This window comes from Myotis nattereri (assembly GCF_964212035.1).
Source record: "Myotis nattereri genome assembly, chromosome: 3".
NCBI lineage: Eukaryota > Metazoa > Chordata > Mammalia > Chiroptera > Vespertilionidae > Myotis > Myotis nattereri.
The window spans coordinates 56084263-56096641 of record NC_138077.1 but is presented as its reverse complement, the minus strand read 5'-3'; the positions used below and the strand labels follow the sequence as shown (position 1 = coordinate 56096641).

The following is a 12379-nucleotide window of genomic DNA, read 5'->3' as shown; positions in this document are numbered from 1 at the left end:
CAAAGGGAGGTCTTTAGAAAACAGAATAGATTCCTACAAGTCTCACACTGATTAAGAAGCAAAGATAAGGACAAAATAACCACTCAAGATCAATCATGATTATATCAGAGATTTCAGCTTTAATCATGATGATAATGAAGAAAAGAACATGAAATTGGTCATAAAACTTGTTCAGTTATCCAAACGATACAATTGGAATAGAAATTAGGTAGCTGAACTTTGGAACTCATCAACTACAGCATGTTGCAATATGTTCTTACATTATGTTGCCAAAAACGAAAAACAACTGAGTGTATTCCTTTCCTACCAAGTCCTTTTGCTTTTACAGAAAATTCTTGTTATATCCCCAAAGGTCTTCATATAGCTACATAAAAAATATTTTAACTCTTTAGATAGATCACATATTTCTAAATTAGGGTAATAGTATGATATACCTTTAAAATAATCTACATTAGCCGAAACCAGTTTGGCTCAGTGGATAGAGCGTCGGCCTGCGGACTGAAAGGTCCCAGGTTCGATTCTAGTCAAGGGCATGTACCTGGGTTGCAGGCATATCCCCAGTAGGAGATGTGCAGGAGGCAGCTGATCGATGTTTCTCTCTCATCGATGTTTCTAACTCTCTATCTCTCTCCCTTCCTCTCTGTAAAAAATCAATAAAATATATATTTTTTTAAAACTACATTAGAATTCACTGATTTCATTACTGTGTAAATCAATTAACAGAAAAGAACTTTACATTATATTCTTAGACAAGAAGAATAGATGACTATGGCAATTCAGTTTAATTTTATAGTGTAACCTATATCAATATACAAACCCATTATAGATAAAATAGTTCTTCCCATGAAACTGACTGTCTCTCTCACTGCAATATGTATTTTCCTATCATCCACAACGTGTAGGTCAGTGCAGAATATTTAGCTTTCACTTTTCTCATCCTAGTAAAAATAATGACATCATAAAACAGAAATATGCTCATTTTGCCATTGCCAGTCCATGAATTTCAGAGCAATCTCACCACAATTAAATGCCTTGGACCCTTTCTCCCACTCTTAGTTGGAATGGGTTTGGACCTTAATGTATGTAACATATGGGATAGATATACACATATACATATATTTCATATATATAAACACACACACACCATTTGCTGAGAGACATGATGGCACAGTCATCAGTATGTAGTGTTTTGAGTTAGCCTGCCTGGGCTTAAACCTGTTTCACCAACTTTACTAATTGTGTGACCTTAGACAAGTTACTTGGTTTCCTCATCTTAGAAATGGGGATGAGAATAATAATTCTTGGCCCATCGGGTTATTAAGGATTTAATGAGTTAATACATAGAACATTTTTAGCAAAGCTCCTGGCACTTAATCAACACTTAATGCATTGGAATTGGCATTGTTATTATTATGCACAGTATATTTTTATATCTGTATTTGCTTCCATATTTTAAGCAGTCAAAGAGGCCATCATATTACTCCCCATTGTTTCTCTCTGACTTGGTTCCCAGGTCACACTGGGGAACCCCTGAGTGCTCATGCAGCTGCTGTGAGAAGCAAAGGCATTGCTCCTGCCTACCTGAGGCAGGCTACACTTCTGCCTGCTGATTCTCCCCTCCCACCACTCACACCCTAATATCATAGTGCAGATGTGTCTCCTGCTCATGAAAAATGCCTCTAAGGGGTCATAAACTTCTAGATAGGTTAGCATTACCTCTGTGCTAAGTGATTTGGCAGAGTCAGCTTGAGAAAAACACACACACACACAAAACATAACCAAACTCTTAAACAAAAATATCCTATTGGGGGAAGGCTGTAGGCTGTGTGTTTTCTTGCAAGGGTAAATTATTCCTGGCATTTATAAATGGTCACAAACACAATGTATTGATCTATTCAAGGAACACATGATTAATTTAAAAGGTTTATGTGAAATAAAGAAAATGGAAGTATAATGAAGGTTGTTTTTCTTTTAAGAAGAAAACAGGAGAATGATTAAATGGGCACTTCTCTGAAATGAAAATAATGAAAAGAAAGCTACCCTCAGAGTCAGTTCTTGGACCAGCCTTATTGATATAACACCATGGTCAAGAGCACTGGACTTTGTATGTAGTTGGATGCTCAGCTCTGTGACCATGGGGAAAATGAACTGACTTCTCTGTGTCTTAGTTTCCTGCCAGAGTTGCTATGAGGATTTAATAAAAGAAAGTTAGTCAAATTCTTAACACACTGCCTACACTGGAATACAGGCACAAGGTAAAATTTATTTTTCCATTGTGATCATTCTCATGAGCTGAAGAAAAGGATTGCACAGTGAGCTTTCCAACTTTGCAGGTGACAACAAAGCGCTGCGTGATGGGAATAGACCACAGGAAGTGGGAAGAGAAGGGGCAGGTGAGTTTCGGTACAGGCAGGTGTAGAATAAAACATTGGGAGGGGAGAAGCTGACGTGTTCTCTTCATAGAAATACTGGGAAAGAGCCAGAAAATGGGAGGAACCATTGGAGAGGGCTTCCTGAGACCAGAGCCCAAGGCAGCTGCTAAGCCAAGTCCCCGGGGTTCATCTTCGGCAGCAGAATGCTGGACTCAGTGAATCTCGTCTGGCAGGAAAGCCTTGGGCTTCGTTTTGGTGTGAGCCTTCCCATTTCCCACTGCCTCTTACCCTTTATAAATTTCTGTTTAGTTCCTTCTCTGATTTCCCTTATGGCTGTGGCTCTAGAGTAGACAGTTGTTAGAATAGAAATGTTGCCAATGTGTCTCTCAAAGAGGTCATTGTACCCTAACACTCCAATTAATTCAGGAGAACCAGGGAGAGAGAGGCCACTGGAGCCAAGAGTGAGTGGGCCAGGAGCTGAGAAGGAGTTAATTGAGTGGAAGGAGAAAGCAAAATAGGTCGATTAAAAGCTGAATTCCCTGTGGGCACCTTGTGTTCTTTCATTTATTTGGTTCAGGCCCTAGTTTCTGCCCTGAACAAATTCTTCCAGGCTTCTTTTCCAGATGGAGTTAAGGCACTGAATTCATTGCCAGTGCCAGTTTTTCTTTTCAGAGTCTTATCTCTGTATTGGCAAACTAGCCCCTGCCCCATGTGATGAGATAAGCCAGGGATAAACATCTGGCCTGGGGGTCATTTCATGCCAGAGAGGTTACTTTGAAGGCAGTGAGAACTTGAGCAGACCGAGAGGAGGGGCATTTCAAGGCCACTGGACCAGGGAGGGCGACTGGAGAGGGCAGAGCTATCGCTCAGGGCCAGTGAGGAAAGCAGCTCACCGATCAGTTCATGTAACAGTGCAGGAGATGAAGCTAGAAAGCTACGTTTGTTCATTAGCAGTAGGTAAGCGTTAGGTTTGAAAACATTTTTTCTTAAAAAGAATAAATGGCCGAAACCAGTTTGGCTCAGTGGATAGAGCATCGGCCTGCGGACTGAAAGGTCCCAGGTTCGATTCCGGTCAAGGGCATGTACCTGGGTTGCGGGCACATCCCCAGTGGGAGATGTGCAGGAGGCAGCTGATCGATGTTTCTCTCTCATCGATGTTTCTAACTCTCTATCTCTCTCCCTTCCTCTCTGTAAAAAATCAATAAAATATATTTAAAAAAAAAAAGAATAAATGATTGCCTGTTATGCCAGCCTTGTACCCCAAAAAGAAAGTAGAGAGGAGGAACCCAATGAAAGAACATTCCTTGAGCAAATAGAAAATACAGGGTATCCCCCCAAAATGTATACACACTTTGAATAATTATTCATTCCAATGGGTTAAATCTGAAAAGAAAGAAACATCAATTGAGCTCTTCGCTCAAATGTGTGTATACATTTTTGGGGACGCCCTGTGGAAAAGAGACTAATTTAAATTCCAGCAAACATTAGAAATACACAAATCAATCAGGAAAAAGCATTACACAATTCAGATCATTACCAGGCTCTGGGCATCAGTGTGTGGGTGGAATGGGAAGAGAGAGTCAGACACAGAGTAAAAAGCATTTAAGTACAGGAAGGGCGGCTTAGGAGTCAGGCGTTCTGCTGAGTAGTTCCTCTGAATTCATATTCTTCAGGCCTCGTAACAGATTTGAGCCCTCTGTTTATTGGTTTTAGGTGGTGAGGGTGGAAGAAGATAGGGAAGGGGAGAAAAAGAATACAGAAACAGTGGATATTGAATGTGGACATATTTCACATTTGGTTTAGATGCAGATTCTCGATACCAGACCTCTGAGCCTCTCTGTCCCAGCAAGCACCTCTGTTTTGCTCTGCTCCTCCCTGGGACCTCGACCTTTCCCTCCACAGATCCTGGCCCCTGGATCCCTCTGGGATCTCCCTACAGCAAACAGACCTGTCATAGACTCAGTTTTATGGGAACAAAACAGAAGCCAAAATAGAAAGGAAGGCAGGCTCTTCCTTTCATGCTTGTTGTTAGTTTTATTCTAATTTCTCTTAGTTTGTAGGCAAAGAAATGGACTAAAAATTTTGTTTGGGCTATTTTCAATATATTATCTTTAAAAAGGCTTATATCCAGCCTTGTGTCTCCTGCTCATGAAAATCTGCTCATGTATCCATCTTCATGCATTCTCTAACTAGAAAAAGGAATTAAACTGAGAAGACAGATAAATGACATAACTTATGAGATGATTTATAAATGAATAGGCTTACATAGACTACTAGGCTTATAAATGTTTTTCTTCTTGTACTTAAAAAGATAAAATCTAACTTATTCTATATAATAAAAGCCTAATATGCAAATCGACCAGAATGACCAGATATAAGCCTTTTTTAAGATAATATATTGAAAATAGCCCAAACAAAATTTTTAAGAAAAGCCCCTATTAAAATCTCACAAGTCTATATTCAAAACATAATTATCCTAGTTTTTGAAAATGGGCAAAAGACTTTAAAAAACACATTTAAAAAGTAGATACAAATGACCAATAGCATATGAAAATGTGCTCACCATCATTAGTCATCTTAAAACCATGAGATATCACTTCACATACTCCTACATTTAAATAGATTCATAATATCAAGTGATGGTGAGGATGTAGAGCAATTGGAACTTTCATACATGCCTATTGGGAATGTTCAACAAAGACCTACCCTATGACTCTACAATTGCACTCCTAGGTAACTCTCAAGAGAAAGGAATATCTATGTCCACAGAGGGATTTGTGTAAGAACTTTCACATCAGCCTGATTCATTATCGCTAAACCCAGGAAGCAACCTAAAAATCCATCAGCCAGAGACTTGATAAACAAATTGTGGCACATCTATATAATGGACAGCAGTAGCGAGGAATGAACTACTGATACACACAACCTGGATGAATCTAAAATACAACGTGTTTAACACAGGAAGCCAGACATAAAAGAGTATATATTGTGATTTCATTTGAAATCCAAGAATAGGCTAAGCTACGTCTGTGATATAAATCAGAAAGCGGTACCAGAGTGGGAGAGGGTGGGGCAGGAACTGACAGGAAGGAGGCACAAGTGGACTCCCTAGGGTGATGGAAAGGTTCATATTTTGCTTTTGGTGATGGCTAAATGGATGTATAACATTGTCAAAACTCTTAGAACTAATGCTTAAAATACAGGGTGGGGCAAAAGTAGGCTTACACTTGTGAGTACACAAAACAGATTTATTCTTGCATTATTATTAATTATTGTATTATTTTCCATGTGAACAACCGTAGACCTACTTTTGCCCCACCCTATATGTGTATTTTATTGTATACTAGAGGCCTGGTGCATAAAAATTCGTGCACTCAGGGATCCCTCAGCTCGACCTTGTGCCCTCTTGCAGACCAGGAGCCCTCGGGGGATGTCCAACTGATGGCTTAGGCCTACTCCCCCAGGGAATGGGCCTTAGCCATAGTCTGGCCTCCCTTGTGGGCTGATCAGGGGACAGTGCTGGGTGTAGCCAACCCCACCCCTCATCGCCCTTCTGCCGCCGCCCCCTGCCCCCCTCGTTACAATTGCTGTCCCCTCCCTCTGCCCACTGGCACTTGCCTTGGCTGGCCTGCTGCCGCCCGCTCGCCAGCCCCGCCCCCCGCCAACCGGTCATTCTGGTCTATTTGCATATGAGGCTTTTATTATATAGATTAAGTTAGATTTTATCTTTTTAGGTACAAGAAGAAAAACATTTATAAGCCTAGTAGTCTATGTAAGCCTATTCATTTATAAATCATCTCATAAGTTATGTCATTTATCTGTCTTCTCAGTTTAATTCCTTTCTCTAGTTAGAGAATGCAGTACTTTTCAAAGATGGATACAACAAAAACCTGTTTTGCCTGGCAATCTGATCCTCAAGCTTCCCACAATAAGTAGAGACTAGGTTTGCCTGCTGAGCTTAATGGATCCCTTCATTGACCTGAAAAGATGTGGGGGCATGAGGTGGTATTTTTACCTTTCCCCCACCTCTACGTCAAACACAGTGGTACACTTCCAATGAAGAAAGCTCTCACTGTTAGACAAAGAATGGAAACCAGTGTCCCAGAGAGCAGCCCCTAGCTCCTCATTGCTTGCCTTTCCCCACCCAGTCGCATGGCCCCAACACAGAGAGAAGAGTGCCACCTCCCGCTGCCTCCAGCTGGGCTTCTCCTTCCCTTTGTCCCTGATGTTGCTGGAGCAACAGCTCTTGGTGATGGGAGGTTATGCTGAGTGCCAGCTGCCGCGAGGCCAACATCATGAAAACCACTAAGCTGGGCTCTGGGGTGTGTGCTTGGGCTGCCTGGGCCAGACTGTGGATGAAGCTTTCACTTTCTCTTCTGGGAACGGGGTGACAGTCCCTGTGCCATTGCCTTCCTGGGGCTGCTGTGCGGGCAGCACAAGAAAACAGACCTGAAAACCATGTTAGAAAAGTTTCTATATGCTTCACATGCCAGGTGGAATTATCATCCAGTTCGGTACACCTGAGTTCCTGCCCTGGGAATGATGGCAGCAACTGCAAAGGAAGTGCAGGATTTGGACTCTGTGCAATCACCTGTTTAAGAGTAGATGGGGGGAAGCCACATGAGCAGAGGTGTAAAGCAATAACAGATGAGTGAACTCATAATAAGACAAAGTTTCCATTCGTTACATGCTTCCGTCTTTATTAGAATTGTTAGTGCCTTTCAATAGAGTATAATCTGCTTGGATTCTGTAGCTGCACTACACATTTCCCCTTGTACAGTCGCCATCTCCGGGTGTCAGCCTTTGTAATAGAGGGAGAGAACCCGCACAAAAGACCACGGGAACCAGAGGAAGACCCTGGCTTGGATGGACACCAGCTCTCAGTGATTGTGTAACCTCAGGCCACTTACTGGGCTTCTCCAGCCCTCTGTTTCTGTTTCTTGAAAAGAGCTACACTTAATCCTTAAGTTCTGAGGACTCTCCATTGATGAGGTGTTTTAGAGTAGTTGTGTGGTGTGGTGGAAAAAGTCCTTGCAGTCAGTAGGAGACCTGAGCTCCAGCCTTGGATCTGCCCCTTGTGAGCAGGGTGAACTCTGCATGGCATTCCACCTGTCTGAGTGAGCAGCTTCCTCCCTCCAGGGCATTGCTCTCAAACTGGATGGAGTACTAAACACTTTATAAACCATAATTCATCATATAAATGTCTCCTGCCATTCCACTGCTGTTGCTGTAGACATCGCAACACACTTTCAAAGGCATGCATGCATGCGTGTGTGGCCATGATGCTTAAATGGAGTCGAAGAGTCAAAGAGATGCAAAGCCGAGACTGATGTGGGAGTCAGGTTAGTTAATAAGGCTTGGGATCCATGAGCTTAGCAGCCTTTGGACCAGCGAACCTGGACTGATGGTTGTTCCCTCACAGGTGACAGCAGAGCTAGACGCCTGGAACGAGGACTTGCTCCGGCAGATGAACGACTTCAACACGGAGGACCTGACGCTGGCAGAGCAGCGGCTGCAGCGCCACACGGAGCGGAAGCTGGCCATGAACAACATGACCTTCGAGGTCATCCAGCAGGGCCAGGATCTGCACCAGTATATCATGGAGGTCCAGGCCTCAGGTAGGCAACCTGAACCAGCCTTGTTCTCCTGGCAGGGAGGCGATGAAAACAAGAACACCAGCTTGACTCCAAAGTGCACTTCCACACTGTTATTCATTTCAGTCCTACAGGTAGAAGGAACAGATGTTTGCCCCCATTTTAAAGAAGAAGAAAACTGAGCATGAGAGCTAAAATAACCTGTGCGGGGCTGGCCAGTCAGGCAGTAGTAAAGATGGGACTAGGACCAGGCTCTCCTGGTGCTGTGGAGAGAATGGGGGGAAACCAGTGGTAGAAATTAGCGCAGATTCCCCCCCAAAAAATGGTGGCCTGGAAAAACAAACCAGGTGGGCTCCAAAAGCAGTCAGCCATCCCTGTGAATCTATTCAAATGTGTAGACATCTGCTATTCCACCCGCTATAACCCCGCCACACACACTCTCTCCACCCCCAGGGCTGGCTCCTTGTCTCCAGCCCAGGCCTCTCAGAGTCCTGTGTTTTATCGCTGGTCTGTGCATGAGTGTAAGAAGTGCTGATAAAAATTTATGGCAAGGTTGTATAATTTTATAACTCCTCAAAAAAAAAACAAAAACATGGTCAAGTTACCCGGATTTGACTTCTTTTCCTGCTCAGGATTTATTCACTACCCTAGAAGTGCACGCAACCTTACTGTTGTACCTCCAGACCGGCCTTTGTTGTTAGGACTGGAGGGAACCATCACAGTCACTAGTCCAAGGAGCCTAGAAAAAGAAACCAGTCATGTGAGCACATACCATTTTGGAGTGCTAGAACCCAGGCCTATACACCCAAACCCACCCATTGCCCTTTTCCTCCTCACCCCTTCACCCTTGTTGGCTCAGGTTTCTTACCCTCTTAGAGGGGGCAGACACAGGCTCAGGCCACTGACTTTTTAAAGCACTGTTGGTCTATATCCCTGTTGATCATGAAGAATATTTACAAGCATGGGATTGTTAGGCAGATCTTAACAATCAAACTTGACTTTAGGGTACTGTGTTTCTTTTAATGACTTGAAGGAGTACATACCAGCATTCAAAGGAACTTCACTTCTAACCAGAGGAGAGACACCTAGTAAATTCTACTCGCTTGGGTCAGCATGACATTTCCTTAAATTTTCGTTTGTGTTGTGAACAGGTCTGTTTAGAGGTGTGCAGACTGTGCCTCCTCATACAGCCCCAGGAAGGGTCATTCACATTGTAGTCTATTGCTGACTGTTTTATGACAATGCCCAGGCCCCACACCTGAGCTACTCTGATTTAACAACCTCTGAATGGGCCTTGGGCATCAATCAGCAAAAGCTACTCAGATGATTCCACTGTGCAGCCAGGGCTGAGACCACTGCTTTTCATGCAGTGGTTAAATCACAACAGATGATATCTACGAAATGAATGTCCCAGGAGACTCCCAAATGTGGCTCCCAGAGCAGCAGCACCTGAGGACTTGTTTGCAATGCAAGTTTAGCCATGGCTGGTGGGCTCAGTTGGGCATCATCCCATGCACTGAAAGGTTGCTGGTTCAGTTCCCGGTCAGGGCACATGCTCAGATTTCGGGTTCCACCCTCACTTGGGGGCATGTAGAAGGCAGCCAATTGATGTTGCACTCTCACTTCGATGTTTCTCTCTCTTCCTCTACCTTCCTCTCTCTCTAAACATCAATAAAAATATATTTTTTTAAATGCAAGTTTAAAGGCCCATCCCTTGGACCTATCACATCAGAATCCCTTGGGGTTGTGTCCACCAACCTGTGTTTCAAAGCTTTCCAGATAATTCTGATGTACCACTGCCAATCTAGGTCCTTGCTACTCAAAGCGTGGGTTATGGACCAGCACTGTTGGCATTGTTGAGCGCTGATTAGAAATGCTGAACTCCAGGCCTTATCTCACACTTAGGAATCTGGATCTGCTTGTTAACAAAATCTCTAGGTAAATCGTGTGCACATGATAGTTTGTACCTTTTTAAAGGCCTTATCAGGGAATGGGGGAAACTGTGATCCTTCCTCTGGACTCAGGGTTTCACCCTATGGCTTGCCCTCACGATGTTCACAATAGCTGGCTGTCCAGCTGAGCCTAGGAAGCGTGAGAGAATGCAGACACAGTGCCTAGGAGAGAGGCCTGGGGAGAGACGCCCTACAGGGACGTCCACTCTTCATCCCTCAGTATCGATTGTCTGGCAGGAGGGAGCTTGTCTGCCTGGAAACCTGTGGCACTTAGGACTAGGGTTCTGGCATGACCTGGGGGAAGCCCACTTCTGTGCCAACAGCCAGGTATCCACAGTAACAGGAAAATCTGCTGGGAGCTAGCAGTCCCTGAAGACTGCTTAAGATGAGCGGGCGGGGGGTAGTTGTACTTGTCGGCCACCTTAACCATGAGGGCTGCGTGGGTGAAAACACCCCAGGCAGATGGGCTGCCCACCCCCACAGTATCCTGTTCTAGAAATGAGCTTTGTCAAAAGAGGTTGCATTGGCCTGTTCAGGCCTCTCTGCTGGGACTCGCTGTTCCCCGCTCCTACCTCATCTAGCTGCACAGTCTGGCATAGCCCAGGAGGCTTCTCGGGGAATGAATCCAAGGGCTTCAGGGACACTCACTCTGCTGCAGAAAGCCTGGTCCTGTGGAGGAGGCATCTATCTCCCCTCTGACTGGGGGGCAGGAGGGCAGAGTCATGTCAGAGCTGGGAGTGGGGAGGGGGAGGTTGGGGTGGACCCAGCTGGACCCAGGTGGCTGAAGGCTGCAGGATTTGAGAGACGCTGGACTGAGGCTATAAGGGGCTTGGGCATTATGATGTACATATAATGAACTATGTTATGTTAGAAAAAGGATAATAAGCAAAATTAATAATTTGGTTGATATTTCGCCCTTCATGCTAAATTAAGGGCTTATGCTTTGATTTTGTAGGAGTAAATGGAAGTAGAGAGTTTCCATACACTTACTTTCAGGTGTGAAATTTATAACATTGAGCCAGGTTCTACTAAATCGCTCTGGGTGCCAACAACTCTAACCAAAACAAGAGCCTTTGCTTAAATCGACATCAGCCTTAGGAATAGAAGGCAAAGTCAGAACACTCTCCTCACTTGCTCACTGTGCTTTCCTCACATTAGCGGCATCTATTTGAGCCTCAAGTTAGGAGGTGTTTGCTGGTAAGAGTCAAGGTGGAGGAGTATGCTGGCTGAATTCAGGGTCCAGTTCCTCCATCAAAAGTTGGAAGTGCCTTTTTTTTTTTCTCTGTAGACCTTACTTTCTTCTTTTGTCTAGTGTGGCAGGTGGACCTTGATTCCTAAAATTCTCACTTTCCATGCTGCAGCCCCATCATCAGCATTGGTTATGCCACAGGTCTTCTGTCTAAAGCAGTGGTTCTCAACCTTCTGGCCCTTTAAATACAGTTCCTCATGTTGTGACCCAACCATAAAATTATTTTCGTTGCTACTTCATAACTGTAATGTTGCTACTGTTATGAATCGTAATGTAAATTTCTGATATGCAGGATGGTCTTAGGCGACCCCTGTGAAAGGGTCGTTCGACCACCAAAGGGGTCGCGACCCACAGGTTGAGAACCGCTGGTCTAAAGTAATCTGGCCATGCAACTGTTATACTTGACCTTACGAATAACACAAGAGCCATATGCCCTGTGGATATTTTCCTTTTGTGGTTGAATCACAGCTTCAAGTTCTCTCCTTATGCAAGGCTTTGAAGTGAAAACATCTCTGGAGTCTGTGGCAGTGATGCCTAAAATTTATTCCCACCACAGTATTTGAAAATAAATACATTTTAAAATAAATTAAGTTGGGGGGTGGCGAGGGAATCACTCTTCTCTTTGAGCATAGAGGTTAAGGTGCAGCGAGGAGAGGGTGCGGCGAGGAGAGGCTTGGCATCCAACCCTCACCCCCTACTCCCTGGGTGTCCTTGAGCATGTGACTCACTCTCTAAGCCTCACCGTTCTCTGGAAAATAACCATCATGAAAATAACAACCTGAGAGAGTCACTGTGAGGATGCAGTGGGATAATTCCTGAGCATGGTAAGGGGTCCGTAGAGCTTTATGATGATCATACATTACTCTGGTGTTCCAGCACACAGTGTGTTTGGTTGGGGTTACTTGTCTTCCTGTAGCTTCTGCAGCAGCTACAGTGAGGGCAGGACTCTTCCTTCCTTCTCTGTACATTCCCAGCTCTGGCAGGGGGTTGTGTCCTGCCCATAGCAAGTTCTCAGTAATCATATTGGCTGAATCATCAAGATGGAACATCATTGTGGGTGAAACAGATGTAGGTAAAAATAATAGGCCACAAATAATTTTACTTATGTTGTAAAAAGAAGGAAAGGCCTGTGTTTTTCCAAAATGGAAGCCACTCTGGGGTTGATGGGAATGTGGACCTGGGGGGGGGCAGGTCTGAGAGGAGGGCAGAAGA

General features: G+C 44.2%; 1 protein-coding gene across 7 annotated transcripts in view; it reads left to right on the top strand.

Annotated features, from left to right (window-relative positions):
• KALRN (kalirin RhoGEF kinase) overlaps window positions 1-12379 on the top strand; it is a 573479-nt gene that overhangs the window by 288113 nt on the left and 272987 nt on the right. For all 7 annotated transcript variants that reach the window (XM_081085419.1, XM_081085418.1, XM_081085412.1 and 4 more), the window contains exon 14: window positions 7795-7990. In XM_081085419.1, coding sequence (XP_080941545.1) covers window positions 7795-7990 — 196 coding nt within the window. The remainder of the gene's footprint in view (window positions 1-7794; window positions 7991-12379) is intronic.